Source organism: Miscanthus floridulus, chromosome 11 (assembly GCF_019320115.1).
Source record: "Miscanthus floridulus cultivar M001 chromosome 11, ASM1932011v1, whole genome shotgun sequence".
Lineage (NCBI taxonomy): Eukaryota > Viridiplantae > Streptophyta > Magnoliopsida > Poales > Poaceae > Miscanthus > Miscanthus floridulus.
The window spans coordinates 61603569-61630977 of record NC_089590.1 but is presented as its reverse complement, the minus strand read 5'-3'; the positions used below and the strand labels follow the sequence as shown (position 1 = coordinate 61630977).

The following is a 27409-nucleotide window of genomic DNA, read 5'->3' as shown; positions in this document are numbered from 1 at the left end:
ATGTCCATGCTTCTTGCACTATTTGCACTGATCATTTTCAACTTGGGCATTATTGTTCTTCTGATGGTGGTCATTTTGAGGGGCTTTCCCTTGAGGTTTGACATTCTTGTTAAAGTTCTTCTTGTTGTCCTTCACAAGGTTAGCAGAGTCACCCTGTGAGCTTTTCCGCATCTCCTCTTCTTGCACACACATTGCAATGAGCTTCTCAATATCCCATTTATCAGGTTGCATGTTGTAATTTACAACAAAAGTTTCATATTATCGAGGCAAGGAAGCAAAAACCAAATGAATCAGGAACTCATCCTTGAGCCCAAATCCATTGGCTTCAGTGTGTGCTCTCTTATCCCTCCACCAGAGTATTTCTCATGGAATAATTTCTTTATCAGGGTACTGGTATAAGCATTTGAAGAGCCAGTAAACTGACTCTCCACTTTCTTGAGATACTCTGTGGTGGTGTCACAATCTGGGATATACCCCTTATTACATCTGAAATAGTGGACTTAGCCACCATCAAGCACTTGCGGTTCGAAATGTCCCATTTCTTACATTCGATATCATATTTCATTCTTACTTCTGTATGATCTCGCTGTCGAGCAGTGAAATCAACATCAGTTTTATTTTCTTCCCTCACCGGGTCCACTGGCCCAGTAGGACACGGAGAGGTAAGCGCTAGGTCATTCTCGGACAGCGCAAGTGCTAATTTATACTTGTCTCGCCATACACGATAGTTGTCCCTTCAAGAGGCGGTATATGCGAGATAAATGTCATAGGATTGAGTCCATCGGTCGCCTTGGAGGTAGACGAGCTGGCCATGGCGTCGGTGTCGGTGACACGGTGAAGGCGTAGAGTAGCAGTGGAGTCCGGCGACGGTGTGGACGTCACAGTGGTGGTGCGGTCGCATAAGCGGCGGTGAAGACGCGGCGGTGGTGGCTTTCTGTCGCTGACAACGCCCCCTCTCTAGATCGGCTTAGGGCTAGGATGTAAGTGAGATTTGTGACGACTCAGGTGAACCTCGTACCTAGTGCCCTGACCCCACCTTCTTTTTTGACGCTGCACGACGGGGGCCACCAACGAACGCGAGATCAAGGCTCGGAGGAGATCAACCTAACAGAGTTCATGGCTAACATGCCGAGCGGCATGCCTTTCTACTTGAGGGGAGAGACAGCTGATCGTCGTCGTGTAGGCGTGGTGTGGTGCTTGTGGATAAGGACGGAACGGAACAACTGCTACCGTACGTCCACTTTGCAGCAGCATCACTGCATCAGCAGCTACCGCCGCCTCAGGCGATGACACGTTAAAGCTCCAGAGAACTTCTTTATGCATGTGGAATACAAACAAAATTTTCCGCTAGCTAGCAATCCGTACCTGAAAAACTGGGGATATGATGATGGTGACATACAAGTTTTTTCGCTAGCCTGTTCGCTGGTTGGTTTCTGGGCTGATTTAGATTAGCTGGTGTTAGTTTGTTGTGAGAGGAAAACACTGTTGGCCGGCTAATTTGGGCCGGCTGAAACAAAAAGCGAATAGGCTGATTGATTGTTTTCAGCCACGCATCATATGCATATGAATGCATGCACGCACCGAGTGTAAAGTGTACGATCGATCACATCGCTTTGGACAGTTGGAAAGGGTAGAAGGATACCACCGTTAAGCCCCTGATCCGGCGGCGGGTGCCACCGAAGAAACCGGCGGCGGGTGCCACTGATCCGGCCGCGTCCACCAGCCTCCGCGAGGAGGAGACCGACGACGGCTGGGTCCTCCTCGGCGGCGGCGGCGTGGGCAGGCCGCCGAGGCGCGGCACCAGCAGGCCTTCGGCGGGCGGTGGCCAGCCGCCGTTCGACCCCGCCCCGGACGACCTCGTCGAGCGGTACCTGCCGGCGCGCCGCGCCCTGTGGTGCGGCGAGCTGCCGCCGCAGATCCACGACGCCGACGTCTACGGCGCCCACCCGGCGTTCCTCACCAAGGTCCACCTGCCCGCCAACGGCGACCGGCTCGAGTGGCTCTTCTTCGTCTGCCGCGGGCGGAGCCTCGGCGGCAAGCGGCGGGCGGGGCGCGGCGCGTACCGCCTCGTCGGCGAGGCCAGCTCCTTCCGCTACCACGAGGACGCGGCGGGGGCCAGCGCATCCAGGGAGACCGAGTGGTGCATGGACGAATACGGCGACCGCGGCGGCGACGACTCCGGCGCCGGGGCGGCGTTCGACATGGTCGTATGCAAGGTGTACCCGGCTCGGGGCGGGGCGCTCCACGAGAGACTCGTCCGGCAGCACAGCACGAGCACGCCGCCCGCGGCGAAAGCGAAACGCGCGGCGGGCGCGGACGTGAGGCCGCAGGTGCTCGTACAGCTGTACCTCGCCAGCCGCAGCGTCGGGGACCCGCTGCGGTGCCGCGTGCACCACGCCACCGACGTCTGCGCGGCGCACCCCGCGGTGCTCACGGGCGTGCTCCAGGCGGCAAACGACAGGTTCGAGTGGTTCTTCGCCGTGCGGCGCCCGCGAACAACGGAGCACGGCGGCGGCGACGATGGCATTATTGCGCGCCCGCGAAGAGCAGGGCCGGGGCAGTACGTGCCGGCGGCGCGCTACTGGGGCGTCAGGGACGGAGAAGACCGGGACGTGGGATACCGGCGAGTGTTCCAGTATCGGGAGGACGACGAGGCGTCTCGGAGATTGGCGCGGACGGAGTGGTGGATGGAGGAATACGGCTTCGGGCCGGACTTCCCGTATGACGAGAACAGCAACGACGAGGAGCTGGTGGTGTGCAAGGTGTACCTCAGAATGGCCCGGCGGTAGGAGACACTCCATTCGGGCTGGCGCGCACCAGCGTGCGTCGTGTCATGTGGGTGCTACGAGCCTAAGACAGAAATGCACGGACGGAGTATTTCTAGAAGAAAGACAAACAGAGCAACGACAATATAGTTCACAACTTAGCACGGGAAGTGGGATCGAACAGTCACACTCCCAGATAGCATCTGACAGCTGCAAGTTCAGCACTTGCAAAGCATCTTTATTTTAAGCACGGGAACGGCAACGCACATGTCAAGCAGTGATGGTTGTCTTTGAGGTAGAACCGACGATGGCTCCAGCCTCAGTCAGCAGAGGCACCAGCTTCCCATCATTGTTCAGTGCCATAGTATCTGCCATAGAACAGATTAACATGTCAAGGTAACTTCAGAGAGATGACCTAGCAAGTGTACATGTTGCAAAGTCTTGCACATATCAATTTATGCATTGTCAGTAATTTGGTAATCGTAGACAGGGATTCACAAAAGCGTAGATTATATGCATTGGTGTACAACTGTAGAAGGAGGCTCACCATCGCAGCCACCAATATGCTTCCCATTGATGAAGACATTTGGGACAGTCCTCTGTCCAGTCCACTCCTTGAGGGCATTCTGGAGCTCAGGCCCATCACCTAAACAGAACAGGTTGGTTCAATAAGAGTTTCCCTGAAATCCCATGATGCTAATCACTATGCGAAGTCCTAAGATATGAAGCACAGAGACACCCGCTAAATGTTTGCCATGAGTGTACACTCAGCACTCAGCAGGCGTAGTAATTTGTGATTGGAACCACAATATTTCAGCTTAAAAGAATATGATATGATCCAGTAAGTGAAACAATATGAAACATATAAGACACTGCAGGTTAGCGACATACCCCTTAGCATTTGGCACTTTATTTGTCAGGTCATTTGTTCTTAGTTTTTTTTTTCTATGGACAAAACAGGAGTGGAAATTTATTTATATAGAGAGCAAAGCTGTACAAAATTATTTGCAAAGGACTGTACAAAGAAGAAGCAAGAAAGAAAGAAACCAATGATTTGTTCTTGTTACTTGTGCCACAATAAGTGTTTCTCCAGCACCTAACCAAGTGATTTAATCTCATGTCATAAGGAGCAACCAAATCATGAACTTGCATAGAAATTCAATCGTGCCACAGTCCATAACGGTACTGCTGTACTAAATACGTCACCTATAAGCAAATATAACCATATTTCAGCAAAACAGTACAACAGAAACATCCCAAGTTTTCAGCTATAATGGTAATACCTATGATGTGTATAGTCAAAACTATGAATTGCACAACTGAAAAGAACAAACAAATTTAAGTGCACTCACTTTCCACATCCAACTCAATGGCCTTGTAGCTAGCTCCCAGCTTCTCGAACAACTGCTTCACACGGACGCAGAAAGGGCAGGAAGTTTTGCTGCAGGTTACCCAAAATACAAATCAGACACAGAGCATGGGAAAGTGGATCAAAACCAAAAAGAAATGGTAGAATAACTGATTAAATAATGAGAGTCAAGCACCAAACATAGTGCTACATTAACTTGAGAAGCGGTAAAACAAAAATCAATTCTTTGATTGCAGGATGTCGAACGCTAGAACAGTACACAGATAGCAAACTTTTAGGATAGCAGGGCCACCAACTTAGGCAAATTTGGAAGTGGTAATCACCTTTTTCCCTCGAACATGCTTAGCATGCATTTCGTTAAGAGGGGTGAGCAGATTACAAGGAGTTAGCGAGTCAGCCAAGCATGCGAGAGACATGCATAGGCTGCAGCTAACCCAGCAAAGGCACAAGAAGTTCTATATATTACATAGGAACGTTTTAAAATGACACTAAGCGCCTATCCAACCACCAGCGCTATCACCTCGCCAGGTCGACAAAACCTGCCTCAATCCAGCTGTTTCTCTACCACCACAGTGACCAAACCTGGTGGGAGCGTGCAACTGTTGTCGAAGACACGATGGTTGTGTTCCTTCCAAATCATCCAGGTAATCAGGAGCACCATGGAGTCAAAGCCCTTGCGCAGATCACCCGGGATGCACATTCTGCTTATGAGCCACCAGTCCACCAAGTGGTACACCTCAGGAACTTTTATGGTAGAATCCAAACTGAACCAAATCCTAAGGATGATTTGGGTCACATCTCCCCCTTTTCAAATTGCCTATTGTGATTTTTTCGAGTCGAGGCTATCCCCATTTCCATTAACACGTAACATAAATTCAACAGGTACCAAGTTTAATGGGTACCAAGTTTACCAGAAACTAGAACAGAGACGGAGACAAGAATCCAGGAACTCCCTATCCCTTCCCCCATAGTGATAGATCTCCATATCCCTTCCCCATAGTGATACCCATGTTAAAGGATAACCTTAACATTCGGCAACAACCATGGAGGACTGGATCATGCGTGTGCATGTGTGTTATGACCAGATCATGCGGTAGACTAGATCATGTGTGTGTGCATGTGTGTTATGACCAGATCATGCGGTAGACTAGATCATGTGTTAGAAGAGATCATGCATGAATAGGAGTACGATTGATTATTGTCCATGTAAAGAATACTGCGTGATCTCCAAAAGGTTGTTAGCTGGCTATTTATGTAAAGTGCCACAGATGGGGCTTTTCCATCTAATGAGAAACATGCATTCACCAAGGACCCAAGATAGGGCCTGGTGTGCTTCCACCATCTGCGCCTCTGATATCTTTTACATGGTAATCAGAGCCAAATCTCCACAAAATCCAATCCACCAAATCCAGCGCCATGTCTAGCTCCAATTCATCAACCAATTTTCTCTCTTGCCAAGCTGTCTCGGAGAAATTGGGAAAGCTGAATCATGCGCTATGGAAAGCCGAAGTTCGTTCAGCCATACGCGGCGCTCGTCTCCAAGCGCACATTACCGGCGACACCAAGGCACCCGAAGAGGAGCTCGTCGCCACCGTTGATGGAAAACAAGAGAAGAGGTTGAACCCGGCCTTTGAGGAATGGGAAGCCAAGGACCAACAGGTCCTGAACTTTCTTCTGTCATCACTCGCCGAGGAGGTGAAGATCCAAGTCTCCACATGTGAGACTGCGGCGGTGGTCTGGAAGGCCATCGAGCAGATGTACGCGTCTCAAACGCGTGCACGCACCGTGAACATTCTCATCGCCTTCGCCAACTTGATGTACAAAATGCATTTCTTCATGGTCATCTTGAAGAAGAAGTTTACATGCAACAACCACCAGGTTTTGAAGACACCTCCAAACTGGGCTATGTTTGCAAACTCGATAAAGCATTATATGGACTAAAGCAAGCACCTAGAGCTTGGTACTCTCGGCTAAGTAGAAAACTCCTTTCACTTGGTTTTCATGCATCAAAAGCAGATACTTCACTGTTCTTTTACAACAAAGGAGATGTAACCATGTTTGTTCTTGTGTATGTTGATGACATCATAGTAGCTAGCTCCATAGGAAAGGCTACTGATGCCCTGCTTCAGGATCTTCAAAAAGAGTTTGCACTGAAAGATCTTGGACAGCTTCACTATTTCTTAGGCATTGAGGTGTCTAAGGTACGTGATGGTATTGTCCTAATGCAAGATAAGTATGCATCTGATCTCCTTAAGAAAGTAGGCATGTCTGATTGCAAACCTGTAGCTGCTCCACTAAGCACAAGTGAAAAATTGTCGCTGCATGAAGGGTCCTTGTTAGGCCCGAATGATGCTACTCATTATAGAAGTATTGTTGGAGCATTACAATATCTAACGCTCACTAGACCTGACATAGCCTATTCAGTAAATAAAGTGTGTCAGTTTCTTCATGCTCCAACTACTGTGCATTGGGCAGCTGTGAAAAGAATTTTGAGATACCTGAAACAATGTACCAAGCTGGGTCTCAAGATTCACAATTCTTCTTCCACGCTGGTGAGTGCTTTTTCAGATGCAGACTGGGCAGGTAGCACAGATGACAGGTCTACAGGAGGCTTTGCAGTTTTTCTGGGTTCTAATTTTGTATCCTGGAGTGCTCGCAAGCAACACACAGTGTCAAGATCCAGCATTGAGTCTGAGTACAAAGTTGTAGCTGATGCAACTGCTGAGGTGATGTGGATTCAAACTCTTCTTCGAGAATTGCATATCAACAGCCCGAGGGCAGCTAAGTTATGGTGTGATAATATTGGAGCAAAGTATTTGTCAGCAAATCCAGTGTTTCAGGCTAGAACTAAACATATAGAAGTTGATTATCACTTCGTCAGAGAAAGAGTATCACGAAAATTATTGGATATTGAATTTATCTCTTCAGGTGATCAAGTAGCAGATGGCTTTACAAAGCCACTGTCAAGTCGACTCCTGGAGAACTTTAAATACAATCTCAACCTGGTAAAGTTGTGATTGAGGGGGAGTGTTAAAGGATAACCTTAACATTCGGCAACAACCATGGTAGACTGGATCATGCGTGTGCATGTGTGTTATGACCAGATCATGCGGTAGACTAGATCATGTGTGTGTGCATGTGTGTTATGACCAGATCATGCAGTAGACTAGATCATGTGTTAGAAGAGATCATGCATGAACAGGAGTACGATTGATTATTGTCCATGTAAAGAATACTACGTGATCTCCAAAAGGTTGTTAGCTGGCTATTTATGTAAAGTGCCACAGATGGGGCTTTTCCATCTAATGAGAAACACGCATTCACCAAGGACCCAAGATCGGGCTTGGTGCTTCCACCATCTGCGCCTCTGATATCTTTTACAACCCATACTCCCATAGTGATAGATCTGCCTGAGATTTATCATTGATAGGAAGGAGATAAGGAGTGACAAGGTAGCCATGCTAGCAATACATAAAGGGTTCCACCAGAAAGTTACTCTGGCTACAAACAAACTATAAAAAGAAACAGCATAGCTAGACGACTTCATCAAGCAAATCTGCAGCCCATTGAGATTTGGACACCATTAGGGCTTTGGATAAACCCATTCCCTCCCAATACATGTGGACTGAAGAGGGAATGAACTAATTTCCCTCTAAATCCCCTCCCAATCCACTACAATCCACGTGGGGAATGGGTTCATACATATCCAAACAAGCCCTTAGTGCCTTAGTGCCAGTTAACCTAGAAAAGGGTCCTCCTGTAACATTTTTCTAATCCCTTAGCAGAAGAATATTTCAGAGTTACAAACGTGAATTATTCTATCTATCCAAATAAGACGGGTACGACCCTAACTCTGCATTTTCCACATTGGTTGGAGCAAATCTGCCAGGAATCGCGGGTTAGAACATCTGTAATGAAATTGACATCTCTAAAAAATCATTATAAATTCCTTCGTGTAACTTTCTCGCATCACTCCAAGTCTCTAAGACTCGAATAGTCGAATTAATCTAAGAGATGAACAAAGAATATTCTCGCGGAAGGGGAACAGAAGAATGCGCTTTAACTCATATGGAAGGGAAAGGACGACTGAAAAAATTCCCCCAGCTTCACCTCTCGGCTGGTAAAGTGCACAGTAGATTTCGATGATTTCGGATGAGTGAGAGAGAATAAGCTGAAACTTTACCAGCCGAACACGCCGAAGCACTGGTTCATGGTGCGCGTGAGAGGGAGAGGTAGGAAGGGAGAGAAAGACCTGAAGACGACGACGGGAGCGGAGGCGACGATCTCCTTGGCCTTCGCGAGCGCCACAGCTCTCGATTCCGGGTTGGAGGAGGAGGAGGAGGAGGCGATTCCCATCTCTGCCGCTTCCCGCCCCTGTCTCGTATTTATAAGGTAGGTAGGGGGCGAAGAAGGGCGGCGGCGGGGCGGTGGTGGTCGCTGGGTAGGGACTAGCCGACTAGGTAGCAGGGAGTAGGGAGTCAACTACGCGGGCGAGGCCGATGTGTGCCGTATCCGTATGCCCGTATGCGTATGCGACAGCCGACGATGCGAGTCGCCGAGTCTACATCCGATGACCGCCTTGGCACGCATCCCCACGGTGTGCACCGGTCATCGTTTAGGCCGCCTTTGTTCACGGGTGAAGCGTAGGAATTTCCTAGGATCGAGGATTCGCGTGGAATGGTTATTATTGATGTCTTTCGTTTACGGGAATAAAGCAGATCAAATTCATAGGAATACTGTGCTGACCCCTGGAAACGGAGGAAACTTAACATCTAATCGGACCTCTTTTTTATGCGAACACCGAGACAAACTCTCCTCATTACTCGTCAAAGACGTGCAATAGTCAGTAGCAAGAATAAAAAAAGGTATAATACCGGTGACTAGATAGCTAAGAAATTATATTACTGTTACAAACATATATTCTTCCTTTCCTATGTTCCAAACAGGCATTTCTATTCCTATCCTCTGTTTTCCACCTGCAGTCCTGTCCTATTTATGTGTTTCTCCTATTCCTACGTTTCTCAAATCCTGCGTTTCAAAGGAGCCCTTAGGTCCACTTAGCTAACGGCATTGGATGGAAGAAGGGAAGAAGGCGTGTTTGGTTCGTTACCAAACCGCGCCGCACATTTCACGCCGTAGTTTGAGCATGTGTTTGGTTCGCTCCTGCAATTGCGGCATGCCATGGTCACGCCATCGCACGGTAGTTCATTTTCGATACCAAAACGTGTTGTAGTTGCAGCGGACAAATTTGGTGCCACAGTTGTGGCGCTGCCGCAGCTGAGACATGGCATTCGGCGGTAGGAACAAAACACGCCCTATGTTAGATGAAACCGACTAATAGGTACTCCTTCCATCCTGAATTTTAAGACATTCCAATTTTCTTATAGAGTCAAAAACATCTTAAGTTTAGCTAAATTTATATAATAAAATAATAATATTTATGATATTAAATAAGTATCATTAGATTCTTTATTAATTATAATTTTATAGTATATTTATTTAATGTCATAAATCTTTATAATTTTTTTTATAATTTTGATCAAACTTGAGATGCTTTGAATCTCTAAGAAAGTTGAATTGACTATTACCTATGTTAGCAAAGAATTCTCGTTAGCTGGTTGGTAACCAACTATTAGTTGGTTGGTAACTAATTATTGGACATGTTGGATATCATGGGTTAATCGTTAGCTAGCTAATTTTTAACTCAAATCCTAGTGTATTCAAACATGAGAGCTAGCTAGCTAGCTAGCGCCCCAAATAGTAACTACTCATATGTATCAAACACGCCCATTAGTTGCTTGGTAACTAATTGACCCTGTTTAGATCCATGGGTTAGAGTTAGTTTGGGCTAGTTGGAGCTCAACTAGCCCTAAAGTAGCCAAACATGAGGGCTAGAGTGGGTTATTTGCAACTAGCCCACCTTAAAAAACTATCCCCCTAAAGAGGTGATTATTTGGGCTAGTTGGGGCTATTTGAGGTGGGGTCCACTATTTTCTCTCTACTTTCACCCGCACCAATGATTTGAAAAGTACATTTATTATCATTTTAACCCTTGTATCCGAACATCTCTTAGGCTAGAGTTAGTTCAGGGCTAGTCCTGAGCTAGAAACTAACTCTAACCTCTAGCTGTGCTAGAGTATCCAAACAGGGCCATTGTAGTTGAATAGTAGTTAAAACATTAACTGGTTTATTAGTTAAGAATTCAAATATGATCATAGCTAATTTTTAACAGCTAACTGTTGTCAAAACAGAGATACTCGTCCAGAGCACCAAACGTCCAAATCATCTTTACGAATCGATACCGGCTACTAGTAATAATCACCCCTCAGAGCACCAAACCACTTTCGAATCGTATCCTAATATCGCATTAACAGAATATAAAGTATCGATTTGAGCTTAAATTACAAAGTGTTCACAATTACTCATACTCCAAATTATAAAACGTTTTGACTGTATATCTAGATATATTATATATCAAAATATATAATACGGAGTAAAAGATATATGCTAGAAAGGTCAAAACATCTTATAATTTTAAATTGACGTTGTTAAGGGCGTTGGTGCCCAGGACAGAGGGGCCTCGACTGCCTAGTTCGTAGCCTGAGGAGATAACGGCGTAGGGTTGATCCCCTGGATGCCCAATTGTGAAGGCGGTGAGATTGAGAGAAGCAGAGGGAGATTAGGAATATGTTTGATATTTCTTGCTTCACTCATTCATAACTGGTTATATGGTATAAGTAGAGGCGCCCAGCCTCTTAGCTCCTCGACTCCTCGTTTCTCTCCCTCTCATTAACTCTAATCCCTCAACCAACACACTATTTCCCATTGATTGCAGCTAGCTACGCATGCACCTCCCTAGGTTTTGACCCCTAACCGGTAGCTTAACTACCATTGATTATAGTTGTCTCACAATGCAGCCATGCACCTCCTTGGGTGTTCCCCTGGCAGCATCTCAACCCCTGGAGCTATGCCAGTAATGTCGGCCCCACATAACATCTCTCCCTCCCTCGACGAGCAGCTCGCCCTCGAGCTGGAAGGATGGTTAGCGGTCGAGGAAGCCGTCGACGTCTTCCCAGGTGGTCAGTGCAGCTGGTTTGTCTTTCCAGTGCACGAGAACCTGGCGAAGACCCTGGACGAGGCGCGTGGGGGCAGCATGGTTTGAATACCGTATCATCATGGTGGGTCGGCGGCGGCACCGGTGGTGCAGCCGGAGGGGTGCCAACCAACTTCTTCAAAAGTCAGCAGACCGGATGGTCTTTGTGCCAAAAGGACATGATGAAGGCCGCAAAGTCCCAGAGAACCGGTCCTAGGGAAGCCAGCCACTGGGTGCCGAGGACGACGTCGTAGCCGGCTAGTGGCAGCGCAAAAAAGTTGGTAGTGAAGACCTCGCCATCGATGGAGAACAACGCTCGCCGATACATGCCCGGGCACGCCATGTGCTCGCCATTGGCCATCGTGACGTACGCAGAGCTGCAGCAGACCATGGGGAGTCCAGTGTGGCTGGCCACCCCCTCGACGATGAGGTTGTGCATCGAGCCCGAGTCGATGAGGGCGTGGACGGCCGGAGGCACACCTGCATGGTGTTGCTGGTGTGGACGCCGTTGATCGCGTGGAGCAATAGCTGCGGTGCCATAGTGTCGGGGTCGTCCGGGGCGACGTCATTGTCATCATCCGTTGCTGCCAAGTCCAACAAGAACAGGCGCTGGCACACTTGGTTGTGACCACGCCTGAACTTTTCGTTGCAATTGAAGCAAAGCCCGAGCCGACGGCGTTCTTCCATCTCGGACATTGATAGTCACCTAGACCTGAGCATTTTGCGGGTCGGGTAAAAAAAAGTTTGGGTGTTTCGGGCCAAAAAAGTCCCGCCCATGACCGTCCCACTGGATAGGTCGGGCCTGGCTGGCCGCCCGCACATTTCATAGTGTAAAATAGCAAAAAATAGTATTTCGACCCGGGCTCGGGCCAAGAAAATTTTTTCTAGGCAGCGAGATCTCTGTCCAGGCCCTGTCCAGTAAGGTTCGTGGGCGGGCTAAAACCCATCGAGCTCGGGTCGGGCCCGCAGGCTGGGTCGGGTCGGGCTCACTTTGCTCAGGCATACAGGCGCCTGACGGGGTGACCCTCCACCGTGATGGTGGCGGCTGCGGCAGATGGCGGAGCCGAAAGAGCGAGACGTGGTGGAGGCGCCGGAAGGATGCCCTGCTGCTGATCGCTTGGTGCCTGGTGGTGTGGGAGGCGAAACAGCCACAGCTGCATACTGCTTGCGGAGCTCCAACTTGCGAACAAGGCTCATGGCGACGATGAGGGACTGGGGATTGTGGAGCTCGACGTCGAGACTAAGAGGCGGCTGCAGTCCGGCCTTCAAGGCTTGGACGCGCTGCGCCTCCGAGAGTGTGCCCATGCATGGGAGCAGAGCCTCGAATCGGTCCTGGTATTCAGCAAAGTGCCGGTTCACTTGCAGGCCATCGGTTCCCCGAGCGGATTAGTGGCCCAAACCTGAGGTTCAAGAGCTCGGAGAAGCGGCGCCATGAAGGTGTGCCTTCGTCCTGCTGAACTTGGATGAACCACATCTGGGTGCCACCTTCCAGATTGTAGGAGGCCATCCACACTTGTTCCTCCGTGGCGATGCGCTTGATGAAAATAGGAATCGCAGCGATTGAGGAACGTCGGCGGATCCGATTTGCCATTGAACTTGGGGAAGTCAAGCTTCTGAAAGCGGGGAGGGTGATCGCCATGTTGTTCGCCCTTGCCCGATCCCCTGTAACTAGAGAAGGAGGCTGCCGCAGGCTGCTCCTGCTGTAGGGTGGCAACCTGCTGTTGAAAGGCAGTGACGGAGGCCGTGAGGGTTTGGATGAGCTTGGCCAAATCGGCTGTGGTGGGTTAGCCATGGGCAAGGAGACAGAGGCAAAGGAGGAGGGTGAAGATGGTGGCACGATGGCTGGCATAGAGGTGGCTGCTGGAGGAGGCGCAGGAGTGGATGAGGATCGCCGGAAACCGATACCAGGTTGTGAAGGGCGTTGGTGCCCAGGACAGGAGGACCTCGGCTGCGTAGTTCGTAGCCTAAGGAGATAACGGCGCGGGGTCCCCTGGACGCCCAATTATGAAGGGGACGCCCAATTGTGAAGGGGTTGAGATTGAGAGAAGCAGAGGGAGATTAGAAATAGGTTTGATATTTTTTGCTTCACTCATTCATGACTGGTTACAGGATATAAGTAGAGGCGCCCAACCTCTTAGCTCTTAGACTCCTCGTTTCTCTCTCTCTCATTAACTCTAATCCCTCAACCAACACACTAATTCCCATTGATTGTAGCTGGCTGCTCATGCACCTTCCTGAGTTTTAACCCCTAACCGACAGCTTAACTGCCATTGATTACAGCCGTCTCAGCATGCAGCCATGCACCTCCTTGGGTGTGCCCCTGGCAGCATCTCGAGCCCCGGAGCTATGCTGGTAATGTCGGCCCACACAGATGTAGTAGTAAGTAGGCAAGTAGGAAAATTCCCGAAGAGCGACATTGACACAGACTCACCAAGCTCAGGCATGAAGTTATATATGATTATATGTATATCAGTCTTCAGATAAAGTTATGGAAAATGAAAAATAACGCGACGTTAGTCTGACTAGTAATGTATTAACTCAGTATCGCTCTGAATCCGTTGATCAACGGGCCATTATCATACCCAACCATGAAATGCTTGGCTGAAACAAAAAAACAAATGTTTTGAGATCCGATCCATCTCACCATCCCTATCAAAAAGTGTGCCGAATGCACAATGAACCAGTTCATTCTGTTTCAAGATTCAGGTTCAAGATTACACAGTAGCTGGTAGTTGAATCTTTCCTCGCAGTTGCTGTGCGACTGCATCGATGAACTCCTCGGTGCTCAGGTAGAACTCCCTTGTTACCCTAGCAACAGCAAAAAATTCAGGTTCATGTAAATAGCTGGTGATGTAAAAAAATAGCACCGCAGAGGAAACAAGCCACATAACACACTGCTTTAAACAAATAAGATTCTTGTGTCTCGAGCCAGGGAAAATAGCAGGATCTTAATCCAGTGACTTAATCACCACATGGTTAGCTATTGGCTATTTATATAATAGCTTAAAATTCATTAAGCTTGTGTCCATTGCTTACAAATTCAGAAAGAGGCATCTGTAAGCACGGAAATTACCATGTTAAGAAATATCACAAGCTAGTAAAAAACGCAATTATGCAGAAGATTTTGTTGGTCTATAATCATGCTGAGGAACAGTAAAAATACGGATCCTTTCTAATGTAACTGTTTGGTCCTTGATGCAATTGCAATAACACAAACTTGATGTTTGCCTTATGTTAACACTAATATTATTAAAATCCATGCAATGCTATATTCTATCTGTCTTGCTTTTCAGCATCGAAGGTGATGCATGTTCCTTAATGTGATACTATCGTTTTGCTGCCATATCAATAAGCTTCCATTCAAAATGGCATCAGCAATTGAACATTAAGTTTCTGAATAACAAGAAAAATACTGAAGACATATACATAAATCAGCTTACTTGGGGCCATGGATAAGAAGTGCAAGGTCCTTAGTCATTTTCCCAGATTCCACCGTTTCAACACATGCAGATTCAAGTGTGTGTGTGAAATCCAGCAGACTATCATTTTTGTCCAGCTTTGCCCTAAACAGACAAAGATAGCATTATTGCATTAGCAGGTACACAAGTAGATGAACAAACATAAACATAGCATGATTCTGTTTGTTCATGTCCACGGTTTCACAGGTCGTGTGGAAAGCTCATCGTTTACTCCAACAAGAGTAATCACCTGTGCTCAAGTCCACGGGTCCAAGCGAATATGGAAGCAATACTGTTGGTACTTGTCTCCTGTCCTTTCTGATGTAGCCTGAAGTGTCTAGTGACAGTCCCATGAGCAGCCTCAGCCTCTAATGTTTTCCCATCAGAAGACAACTATAGAAAGAAACTGGTAGTGAACAATCTAATAATATAATAAAAGAAGATTAGAGACATCTATGCAGCCTAGTGGTCTAGATAACAAGGATGTGCCATTTGAGGCCATGAGTTCGAGTCCAAATTCCCATTTCTTTAATAAAAAATGCACATCTTATCCTAGCGTGTGCCTTTGTTTTTTATGCTATGGGCACTGCATTGGTGCAAAACATAACACAACGTACCAGCACAGACGTCATCAAACCCAGAGAACCAAAACCTGAAACAAGCATTCATTAAGAAAAGCAAATTATTAGGAAAAAGGAAAAATGGAAAAATAACCATATTGTAACCAAGGATGCTGCCTATTATCACCATGCAGTTTCATGAAAGGTAAATCGTGTTATCTCAATAAAGGGAAGTATATTCAAACCAATAATTGTATGGCATCCTCCTTATCCAGTTGCCTGTGATTGCTATGATTTGTTTTAACGGAAGTTATTTTCATGCCGGTATGGTGAAAATTTTCTACCGCACAGAGTGCTAGTGGAACAGTACCCAGGGAGAGAAGAGGGGAATGCGAAAGTTGCAGGGAATCACGGAGACCGTCACTTCTCTCTCCTCACTTCTTCCACACCACACCACACCACACCTGTGATGTCCCTCTCTCCACTTATTTTGCTTTTGATGATGAGTAGATGAGTGCTCTGCGCACGTCACAAGACCGCCGGTGTGGCTCATACACCCCGGCGGCGCCCACAACGATGGCGGCCAGTGCGTCACCCCGTGCCTGCACTGCAGGAGAAGGATTTGCAGCAGCAGAGGTCTGGCAGCGTGGTGGCGCCGGAACTTGAGTGGCCCCCACCAGCGTCAGCAGCGAACGGCTGGGAGACGAGCAAGCAGCTAGTAGAGGTGGACTTGCGGCCTGGAGCGGCGGCCACAGCAACGCTGGCCTCAAGCCTGGCGAGACGCTCACAGAGGGTCAGACGCAGGCAGCGCAGGAGCCTGTGAGGGTCTCCCCTGGGTGGAACTTTTTACTGAACGATTGGATCGTCAGTTGCCGTTTGTCTCCATCTGAGGTTGATCTGGACGACAGAACGACGGTCCAGATAGGAGGGCACAAAAATTGTTTTGCATTCAAATTTGCAATAACAGGAAGGGAACTTGAGCAAACCTTGGGCAAGAAAATCGCTCTGTACGTCTCCATCATAGTTTTTGCAAGCCCAAACATACCCGCCATCACTTTTCACAGCATAGGCCACCATGTCATCAATCAACCTGTGCTCATACCTGCATATGACATGTAAAGATTGTTTGTCCTTTGAGAAAAGCTATCATAATCAAAATCTGGATAAATTAGCACAAACCATATTGAGTTTTCTTCAAACTTGTCCTTCCATTGCTCTTCATATACCTCCTGGAAGATGTCTTTGAACCTATATAATTCATTTCAAATTTGCATATGTCAAGATTGGACTGGTTTAGTATAAAAACAGAGAAAGACCAAGTTCACTGATAGATTTGTAATGATAAATATTCAGTAGTAACTTGACACTGAGGGAAATAGCTGGTCAGCTACGTCAGACAGTAAGCTCATTTACAGTCCAGACTTCAGAGAATAAGATCAAACTCTGTATACATTTCCACAAACAATAGAGGGAAGGGTCCTTGAGGCAGTAACAAAGCATGATATAACACTATAACAGCAATATGAGGGGAAAAACATACTACAATGAGAGAAGGATGGCAATCAGAACCTTGCATCATATTTTTCTAATATAGTATTCTTCGTACTGAGATAAAGGGTTAAAGGGGAACTATTTAAAAAGTGTCATTGACATTAAACTTTCAGCAGCAACATGTGCACATCACCATTTTTGGAAAGTGCCATCGAACGGGGATCATGGAAAGACACTCTAGCCCCCATCTGAACCCTCCCCACTGAGACTTGGTAGTTTTTTAGATTGCAAAGAATCTACTAAAGAACAATTTAAGGGGACGATCATAATGATAAAAAATGCAATAGTAACTGTAAACTGAAGAAAATTCACAAAGGTATAGGTTTTCCTACAAATAATCCTTCGTGGTATCATAACAGTGAAGACACACAGTAACTTGTCAGTTATGTCAGACAAAATGCTTCAGATTTCAGGGAGCAAGATGAAACTATGTAAGTATGTATCACAGAACCATCATAGAGAAGGGTCCTTTGTAGTCTTTGAGCCGACAAAAGAATGTTTAAAGATCAAAGGATGATGATTCCTACCTGCCGTCATACTTTTTGAGGATTGTATTCTTGGTGCTGAGATAGAGTGGCCACTTTTTTGAAAGAGCCATAGCCATGGAGGACTCAGCGAAAGCCCTAATAGACTAAAAAGAGATAGGAAGTTAGAATACCAGTCAAGAGAAGATAGCAGTTAGCAACAAGTCCTATTGATGTTCTACCATACCTCATCGACATTGTACATTGATAATGCTACACCAGGTCCTTTAAAATCATAAACATCCAGCTCCATGGGGTCAGCTCCATCAGGCACTGATTTTTTCAGTAGCAACAAAGAACATATTAGAAAATTACCATAGCAGACCTTTAACAGGACAAGACATAGTTGTCAACTGGACAAGACATAGTTGTCAACTGGAGCTCACCAAATACCATCTTGAGCTTTCCTGGACCATTAATAATCATATCAGTAGCTCGATACTGGTCACCAAAAGCGTGCCTTCCTATGCAAATAGGTTTCTTCCAACCTAAAGAATGAAATTTCATTAATCTGGCAACTTTATTATTTGTTGCATTGAGCACACTATACTGTACAATTTACTTACCAGAAAGAATTCTTGGGATGTTTTTACACAAGATGGGCTCACGAAAAACAGTCCCTGCCAAGGGATGGATGCTAAAATTTAGCTATCAAAGATCTAGGACAATTCATATAATTTTCCAGTATGTTAAACCTTATATTTCAAGAAATAAGAAAGAGCAGAGAGTGAACCATTTAGAATATTCCTTATTGTGCCATTTGGACTCCGCCACATAGACTTGAGTTTAAACTCTTTTACTCTACTCTCATCTGCATATAAATAAATGCACCTTAATTCCCAAATATATAACATAATCAAATATGGGAAACCAAAGTTGAAGGGACTTACCAGGCGTAATTGTTGCACACTTAACAGCAACATTATACCTGTTGAGGCACAAAACGGGATTTTATCAATGCGAAAAGAATGTACAAAATGATTTTACACATAAAATTGTGTCGTGGTACTTCAAAGCAAATAAAGTTCACAGAAGGTGCAGCATGATTCTGAGACGAACTATAATTAATAATTAACCTCAGGACACTAAGATTGTAAATCATGTTCACCAGAACAATAGTAGAAGAGCGGACAGTTTAATATTTAGAGAGCCAACCAAAATTTCTAGTGATTGGGTGCTGGATAGCACCATTACACCAGAATGTATTACTAGAAATGCGTACAGCTACAGAAATCCTATGTTATTATAGAATAAACTGGGAACTGCAAACATTTAAGTCTCTTTAGTATTGCCAAAAAGCAAGGACTTATCCTGCGATTGAGAAAATGCACACCACTGTAGATATTTGATTGACTCTTCATGGAAACCTTTCAGGAAAAAGGTATCCAGGAACTTTAAACCCAACACCTTAGTGCTAGTGCTTATAACCTTCTAATAAGTGAGGGTAATTGCCATGCGTGCACGGTATTTACATGCTCTGAACAACTATTCATGATTAAGCATGAAGAAATAAGTAATAACGATTGTCAAGTCAGTTAGATGATTATGCCCCATGAAAAGCCCTCGAACCTTGTTCCTAGATGCTTTGGCGACAAAGTTACCGACAAGAACAATAATTGGCTTAACATCAGCCTAATCAGGACCCCGAGGGGATAAAACAGAATTAACACTTACTTCAATGTAGCCTCGGCACTCTCGACAGTGACCTCATCATTGGTAGCATCGCGATTGAGAATTCCAAGATCATAGTACTTCACATCCAGCTCCAGGTACGGGAAGATGAGCTACACAGTTCAACCCCATCCCACCCCACTCACATCAGCGAACCATCAAGTGATCAAACTATAGGTTACTATCTATCAAGAACAGCACAAAACAATATAGGAATTCCACATACCTTATCCTTAATCATCTTCCAGATGACCCGCGTCATCTCATCCCCTGAAATGAAAACAAAACAATCAAAGCAGTCAAGTCATAATCTCATCCACACGCCTACGCGAACGAAAGGGAAGAGGGGCGGGAGGCCGACGTACCGTCCATCTCGACGATGGGATTCTGCACCCTAATGCGGCTATGCTCAGTCACCGCGGCGGCGGCGGCGTAGCAGCGGAGCGAGGCACCGCGGAACACGCGGCCGCTCCCGGGCACAGGGAGGAGCGCTGGAAGCAGGGAAGGGAGGCGGCCGCCGCGGGTGGGGTTTAAGGGCACCAGTGCTTTGGCCGCCGCGGCGGAGACGGTAGCGCGAGCCATGGTGGGAGCGGAGAGGAGGCGGCGGGGCAGCAGCAGATTGCGCATCCCACGTGCCGAGCGCGTGAAGGAGCAAGCGCGCGTGTGCGCGCCGGTGAAGGGGAGGGGGGCGAGGAGGCCAGGCGGGGGCCGGCGCGGGCGAGAGGAGCGTGGGCGTGGCGTGGGGACTGGCAGCGCTGGTTGAGCCGGAACCGGAAGGGAGAAAACGTGCCCGACCCTACAGTTCAGGCAGGCGTCGAGCGTCGCGTTAGCTAAAACCTGGTGCGGGAGCGACTGCAGTTCTGCTCGAGCAGTTCGGCTCGAGGTCACCTTCTTCTGAGTTCCGACGGCTCGACGAGCAGTTATTTTGGATTTTTTTTTAGCACTCAGAGCCTGTTGGAACGAAGAAAGATCCCATTTTCAAATTATAAGTCATTTTAGCTTTTCTTTAAAATTGTATATTAAAAAAATTAAAACGTCTAGAGGGAGTATATTGGTTTTGGAGGATTCTGTGATGGATGGATCGAGTGCCAACCGCATATATTTTCTCCATTAGATTTTAAGGAGAGGTCACTACGATTTATGGTTCATACTATTTTTCTCTCTAAACGTATTTATGAAATTTTCCTCATCAAGTTTGCTCATATGAACTTATAACGAGACAATAACAATATATGTTATTTTAAAACAAGAGAACAGCATGAGCTGGCCCGGCCTCAGTGTGGCCGCGTCATCGAAACGAATGCCGGCGGTTGGATTTGGATCCAGCAGTGGCGCAATGGGCCTGGACACCAGCGCTACAGGAGTCTCTGCGGTGGTGGTCAGAGGGCCTGCGCACCTTTGCCGTTGTCGCTCGGAGATTGACCAGCCCAGCTCGTTGTCTATCAGGGATTGGTTGACGGCTCCGGTCCCAGCAGCAGTGGTGCTTGGAAAATATGCCTTTTGTCAGGCCTGTTGGGCACGTGCACATGGTGCGGTAGTGTGCGATGCGGACCAGCCTCACGCCACTGCCAGTGCAGTCCCACAGGTAGCAGGCAGCGGAGAGTCCGCTGCTCAGTGTCACTTGGCGCCGGGGTGCTCCTTCGCCGTGATGCAAACCAGAAGCGGCGTGGAGTAAAGACGCCGCGCGCCCCTCGGTTCCATCTCGGCAATCCCCTGTCGTCCTGCCGACTACGATAGGTGAGCCGCCCGGCCTCTCCCCGTCCTCGATTTTCCATTCATTTTCCCGCCTGGGTGGTGCGGGCGGACGGCGCAGCGCGGCGGCGCAGCGGCCCGGCGAGGTAGACTGCCATATCTCCTCTCCTATCTCTCTCGCCCTCACACTTTTTAACACTGGTGAAGCTAAGATCACTCAGCACAAACAGCGGTGGCGGCAGAAGAGGAAGGTCGCCTGTGTAGAACCCGGCAGCGGTGGCTCGCCGGCTCTGGGTCATCGCCGTCGCCACTGCTTGCCAGGAGGAGTCGATGTCGCCGCCTGCCAGGAGGGCCCCCTTAGGCTCGACGGCAGGCATAACGGGAGCAGAGGCGGCGCTCCGGCCAAGGACGCGGTGGATGCGTGTCGACCCGCCCCTCCCAGAAGCAGTGCCTAATAGATCCAGCGTGCGGGGCCACGACAATGACGGCAACGGTGCTGTGAAGCACCAAGACGGAGGAGGCGGCTCCGGCGAGCTCGGCCATCTTTCGATCTTGACAGGTACCCTCGCTTCCGCCTCCGGTTGGTCTGATCTATCCAAAGGTTTTTTTTTGCTTCTCAAAAAAAAATTCTCTTGTTGTCTTATCCTGTTGACCTCGATGATGTCGTGGTTCCTGTTCCGACGCTGCTCCACCTCCATCTCCACCCCCATCTCGCCACCCCTGAAAACATGCTGCCCTTCCATGCTTTTCACATTGCCTCGGCTAGTGCAACGATGTTTCCCCCATCATGATTTGCCATAGGATTCCCCTGGTTTCGTGATCAGGGGTTTGGGCGTGTTGCAGGTCGAGGTTCCACACTTCCGCTGGGATTAGTGATGAATTGTCTCTTGTTTGGTTGATTTGGTGTTCATATTTTTTAGGAACTTTCTTTTGTACCAGCATAGATGCACGGATGCTTCTTGCTTCATCTAGCTTGGATTCCTCTGAAATTACAGATTGCGGTTTATGCATCTAGGTAATTCGTTTGGTGATTTGTGTGTCCGGACAGAAAAGCGTTTGATTTTACATTGTGTCGATCTGCAGCATAGGAAAAAAAACAAGAACCTTAACTAGGTTTGTATGTAACTATTCAGGTATAGAGTTCAGTGATCCACACACTCGAGAAATAAAGATGGTTTGCATCTCAAAAAACAAGAACCCTTGGTAAGTCTGCATAAAATGGAATGTTGTTCTTTCCTGATTTAGAATTGTGATAGCAAGTGTTTTTTCCAAGGCTAAGAGGGGAAATTATACTGGTTGTCTCTTCAGTTAGCTGAGCAGACAGAGCAGTGTTCTTTCTCTCTCTATTCTTTGTTCTATACTTCCAATTATATTTGGCTCACTACAATGGATTCTTATATATTAACATAGTACTACCTACTATATAAAAAATCTTTTATGTCCAGATTAATATATGTACATATAGGATAATATGATCATTCATATTTGAACTCCCCTGCTTTATCTATCTGAAAAATTAGTTGCGTTGCATCTCAGAATTGTCATTCAGTACGGTTACACCTATGTACATCGTTGTAGTGAATTTTAAGAATACTTTTGACGCGATCACTTCTACTTCCATCTGTTTACTGAATGGGGTGAGCTTTGCTAATTCCTAATCAGATGAGATTGAGATACATGTGTTAGTTTTGCTTTGGTAGTTCCTGATAAGATACATTTCTCCTAATAATTATGTGGAAAAAAGGTACATGCATCTATGCTTGTATGGCAGCAAACTAAAACAGTGTTGCTCAATAGTATTTCTGACTTACCTTATTTTAGAGTAGACAATTAACTAATATAGTAATGTTAATGCATCGCCTCATGCCTTTTTAGATTTATAATTGGTATTGGTGATTCAGTGCTTTTACTCAGTGATTCAGGATTTCAAATGGCAACAGACGCAGTGCCTGAAATTACAACTCGACAAGATTCTACAGATGCAGAAGCAGTGTCAAATTAGTTTGTCGGATGCACCCATGGTACCCAGTTAATATGCTTCCAGCATACTACTATCTTGGTAAGTTCCATGCCCCAGTTCTTGTTTTTTTTGTGAATTGCAAAGTCGAGTCTAATTATTGCTTGTGTTCTCTTCTAGGCCTGCAATGTGATAGTTTCCTGTTACAGTTAAGTTTGTGTGGTTGGATATTTTAAGGATCTTATTAAATGTGTCCACCCTATTTTGGTACATTGCATGAGAACCAGAAGAAATAGTAGAACTAGCAGAAATATTGGCATTTCTAGCCTGAGATTTCTTCTCCTACTCTCTTAGGTGAGTAATCTCTTATATTCTCCATCAGCATATCTATATTATTTCTTCTTCATGATGTGTACAGAGTATAGTTAACCTTTGTGTAATGTTTTCTTACCAGTGAACCATTATTCAGAAAACTCAAATTGATTGTGTCGGTGCAGAAAGTGACCAATAAGTAAATATTTGTAGTTTTGTCATACGTTATGATCGGAGGTGGCCTAGCACTCAATGACACAGGGTTTATACTGGTTCAGGCAACGTGCCCTACGTCCAGTTTGAGTCGGTCGGTGACTTTATTTCTGAGCCCAGGTGCTCGAAGTTTGCAGTGGGGTTACAAATGAGAAGGAGAAAGATGGGGTGTACAAGAGGTCTGGTCGGCTCCGGTCGGAAGGGCCGAGAGCGACAGGAGCTCCGCTATGAGCTAAGTGTTCAAGCGTGTGCTTGAGGTCCGAACCTAGCAGTTCTGTGGTTGTGAACTAGTGAACTTGATCGATCTAATAAATCTGGAATTACTTGAATGTTGGGAGAGAGCACATCCCCTTTTATAGATGAAGGGATGGACCCTCCTCCATTAGCTGCGGCAAAAGAAGAGAGGGAAACCAAGCTCCCTGTCTCGTCGGGTGGAGGGCTACAAGGCTCACCCTTGCGGTCAAAGCCGAAGGCGCCGGGGGAGACACGGCTAGGACAGAGTCGGAATGCCCGGTGGCAGCCCGCGCAACCGAGGTGGTGGAGATCCCATCCAACGACGAGGTGGATGATAGGGTGGAGCTGCCAGTGTCATCGCGGGAGCTGGCGGTGGTTCAGTCAGAGGCTAGGCCCTTTGGTGGACTACTGGAGGGTGACCTAGAGTGGCCCTGCTCTGAGGACCCGACAAAGGTGTGGTTCGTCCTTCGAGATTCGCTGGAGCGTCAGCTCTGGGACATCCTTGGGGAACAAGGACTTGCCGCGGTGTCCGAACTCGCCAACCTGTCCACGAAGCTCGGAGACACCTAGGAGCGGGTTAAGTCCGCCAAGAAGTTAGTCGAGGTCGACCTGCAGCTTGTCGTGGAGGTGAGTTTTCCGTACTTGTCCTTGACCTCTGAATCTTTTGTTGGTTGCCTTAGCATGCTTGTTTTTCGTAGAGTCTGGAGGGGATGTCGTCCCGCAAGTCCCACTTCCTTCGAATGGAGCACGCCCGGGTGGCTGAGCTTGAGCGTCAGCTAGAGTCTGCTCACCGTGAGTCCTAGGACCAGGCGGCTGAGGCGACCGTGGCGTGGGCAGAGGGGCAGCGTGCAGCAGACCGGGCGACTGCCGTCGAGAGAGGGCTCGAGGCGGCGAAGGCCCACCAAGCAGAGATTGAGGCGGGGTTGCGGACATCCCTAGCGGACACCGAGGTGCCACTCCAGAAATCCCTGGAGACCTTTGAGTCAGAGCGGAGCGCCTTGGTGTCGAAGCGAAACTCCCTGGAGTTGGCGCGAAAAGCCCTGGAGTCGGAGCGGAAGGCCTGGTCGGAGGCAGACCGAGAAGTGCTCGCGCTTCGGGGCCGGGTGATGGGGATGGAGGAGGTGAACGCCCGGCTACGTGCGCAGGCGGCTTGACAGGCGGAGGAATTCTCCGTCCTTGAGAACTTTCACCTCGGTACGTACCTTTGTTGTTTTTCGTTGTGCTAGTTTCTTCCTTTTTAGCTTGTTTCTGAGCTTGTCGCCCTTCTCTCAGAGCTGGGCGGAAGGGTGAAGACGATGGAGTGGGACCTAGAGACGATCAAGGCTACTTTCAGCCAGAATGCAGAGGAGCTGGCCAAGTCCCGTGAAGAGCGACGTGCTTTTGAGGGGGGGCTTGACCAGATCCGCAACGTTGCCTAGCTCGTCGTCTTGTAGATCTTCGGGTCGGCGCCAAGCACTAGCGCGCCCACCGTCCAACTAGCGGAGGTCGCGGATGTGGTCCGGGACCTTATCACAAGTGGGCTATTCTACGGAGCGTCGGGGGTGTTGACTTCGATGGCGACGCACCATCCAAACCTAGACTTTGCAACTATCTGCAGTGGGTATGCTGACGGCTTGAGCACGGAGGACATCCAATCGATCGGGGAGGTCGGTGGCTGGAGCAAGTCTCTGCTCAGTGGGTGATGGACGTCCACCGTGAAGACATGGCTAGAAGCGTGTGTCGGGAGGACGTTGCCTAGCCTGCGGATGGCACGGAGCCTAGGTCAGAGGCGGACATCGCCCCGACTTCGACTGAGCCGAATGTCATGCCGTCGGGGAGTGAGCAGCCCGCGCCTTCGCCGGTCGCACCGACAGCAGATGCTGCCGAGCCGGCCCAATAGCTTGTAAAATATAAGTAGTTTAGTAAACGTAAAGAGTTTAAGTTTGTGGGGGAGCCCCCGTGTAAACATTCTTGTATACTTAATGACTACAATCGGTTTTATTTTTGTGATGGAGTCACTCTGTTCGGGGAAGCTTGTCCCTTTCGCTCCTTAGTTTTTTCTTAGCATAATTTTGTTTTTTGTTCTTTCTTTCTCGTACTTTCCCATTTATCCTATAGGCTGCAACCTTAGGAGCCTGGGGCGTGGCTCGCAAGGCTTAGTTGCTCGTAACCGTAGGTGAAGGTGGGGTGCGATCGGTTGGAATGTTTTAAAGCAAAGCTACGTAAGACAAATTAAATGAATGAACTACCCTTTTGATCGGGTAGGAAGGAATTTCACCATATGATAGTAAACAAAATAGAGGGGTAGTAGTGCATACTCGTGAAGCCCCTCGAGCGACCCGGGCCCAAAAGTGTTCGGGTTGGGGTGCTCTTATCGGAGCAAATGCTAAGTAAATATTGTTAAGACTGAATTTTAGGGGAAGAAAAATGACATAGCTGTTCGAAGCGTTCGGTGAGAATGTCGTCGTCGTTGTCCTTCAGTCGTCCGGATCCTTGCCCGCTATGCCCTTTCTCGGTCGCTGCTTCTTCGCCTTTTTCTTCCTTTGGCCCACCGGTCTGTCGCAGAAGGCGCTTGAGGAGCAGGCAGTCCTTGTATAGGTGTTTGACAGGGTAGTCGTGGCTGGTGCACGGGCAATCCATGAGCTCATGGAAGTGACCCGGAGGGTCCTACTGGGGTTGTGTGCCTGCGTGATCCGCCATGGCGACCAACGCAGAGCTAGCCGGTTGGCGGTGATCTTTTTTGTTCTTTTTTCCCCTCTGCGTAGAGGGCCCTCGTCCTGATCCTGGCATTTGGCCTTGCCTTTGCCCCGGCCTCCGTTGGAGCGCGGTGGGAGCGGCGCTTACTGGAGGTGTTGGACAAATGTCTGTGGTCCTGGGCCATCAGGGCTGGGACTCCGGTCGCTGCTGCGTGTGTCTCGGTTCGGCCCGAGCCACGCATATACAGGCGGTTAGTGCGGAGCAGTCGTCAAGTCAAGACGAGGTGCCAATGTGGTCTCCTGTGCCGTGCTCGGCGGTTGTAGCGGTGATCGGGTGGAGCGACCCATCTGCTGCGTCCCCTTTCCCCTGGTGGAGTGTGAGGCCACGAGTCGATGTCACAATATGGAGCTCTCCGCTTGTTGCACGGCGGCGGTCTTCACTAGTGCCTAGAGGTTCTAGTGGATCGTCTGTTCATGAGGGTCGTTCAGCTCGGACAGGCCGCGTAGAAGCATTACCGCAGCGGCGATATTCTGATTAGCTCGAGCGAACTGTGGGGGATCGTTTCCCCTATCCATGGTGTTGCGTTAGACCCAACGGGCATGACCCCGGGCGCTGCTCGCCGGTCTATGCGCACAGGGCACAGTGCGATGCGCCGAGCGCGCTGGCGCAGTTGGTGGCTGGTGCACCACTGTTGTCATGGTTCCTCGCCGTGTGAGCTTGGGGGTCTTCGCATGAGGATCCGGAGGGACGTGAGTCTGCAAGGATCGCGTTACCGCCGGTGGCTGTCCCGGAGCGTCCGCCATAGCGCACTCCTAGGATGGTCGATGGCTAGGCGCCACATCGTCGATGCTGGAGCCATCACTCTCAATATCGTCATCCATGAGATCGAGGAAACAGGTGGGAGCATAGCTCGCCATCCCCATGAATTCGGACATGAGAGGGGCGGCGCCGGCATCCTTCGCGACGAAGACAACGGGATCCCTTTGGATAATTGGCGGAAGATAGAGAATAGTGAGTAAATAACAGCATGTACATTACTCACAGCGGGGTTTGAGCAGAGCGTTTGCTCGAGATGAAGCACAGATGTCACGTCGTTGAAGTTGTCGTGCGTCCCAGAGCCGATGGAGGGCGCCCCTCCGATGAGTGCCGGAACGAGAGCCTCCTTGCGGAGGTGTAGTACGCCGAGCCGGTCGGCGACGAAGTCTAGGCTTCCGAATAGGAAGGCCTGGGATGGCTCGAGGACGGGTAGAACCCACATCCCAAGCGGTGGGAGAGCAAGAAACTCGAGTGAGCCAAAGCGAATCGTATCACCTGAGCCCGCCACAGCGAGGGTG

At 48.3% G+C, this 27409-nt stretch overlaps 3 protein-coding genes across 3 annotated transcripts; 1 reads left to right on the top strand and 2 right to left on the bottom strand.

Moving 5' to 3' along the window:
* LOC136492053 (uncharacterized) lies at nt 1–2817 on the top strand. The gene is made up of 2 exons (XM_066488204.1): nt 1–138; nt 1635–2817. Exons 1-2 carry the CDS (start codon nt 1–3, stop codon nt 2787–2789), a joined length of 1293 nt encoding a protein of 430 aa, XP_066344301.1. The 3' UTR covers nt 2790–2817.
* Nucleotides 2818–2862: 45 nt separating this feature from the next.
* LOC136493268 (glutaredoxin-C6-like) lies at nt 2863–8639 on the bottom strand. Its single transcript, XM_066489334.1, has 4 exons — nt 8387–8639; nt 4118–4206; nt 3313–3411; nt 2863–3133 (listed from the first exon to the last, which is right to left on the bottom strand). The coding sequence occupies exons 1-4, from the start codon at nt 8488–8490 to the stop codon at nt 3036–3038; spliced, it is 390 nt and encodes a 129-aa protein (XP_066345431.1). The 5' UTR covers nt 8491–8639; the 3' UTR covers nt 2863–3035.
* A 5132-nt stretch (nt 8640–13771) lies between these two features.
* Nucleotides 13772–19785, bottom strand: LOC136493225 (isocitrate dehydrogenase [NADP]-like). The gene is made up of 15 exons (XM_066489290.1): nt 19357–19785; nt 19218–19261; nt 18995–19104; nt 18211–18248; nt 18054–18131; nt 17887–17940; nt 17707–17808; nt 17508–17593; nt 17324–17427; nt 16425–16493; nt 16232–16347; nt 15303–15337; nt 14936–15078; nt 14668–14790; nt 13772–14035 (listed from the first exon to the last, which is right to left on the bottom strand). The coding sequence occupies exons 1-15, from the start codon at nt 19616–19618 to the stop codon at nt 13942–13944; spliced, it is 1458 nt and encodes a 485-aa protein (XP_066345387.1). The 5' UTR covers nt 19619–19785; the 3' UTR covers nt 13772–13941.
* Between the last annotated feature and the right edge of the window lie 7624 nt (nt 19786–27409).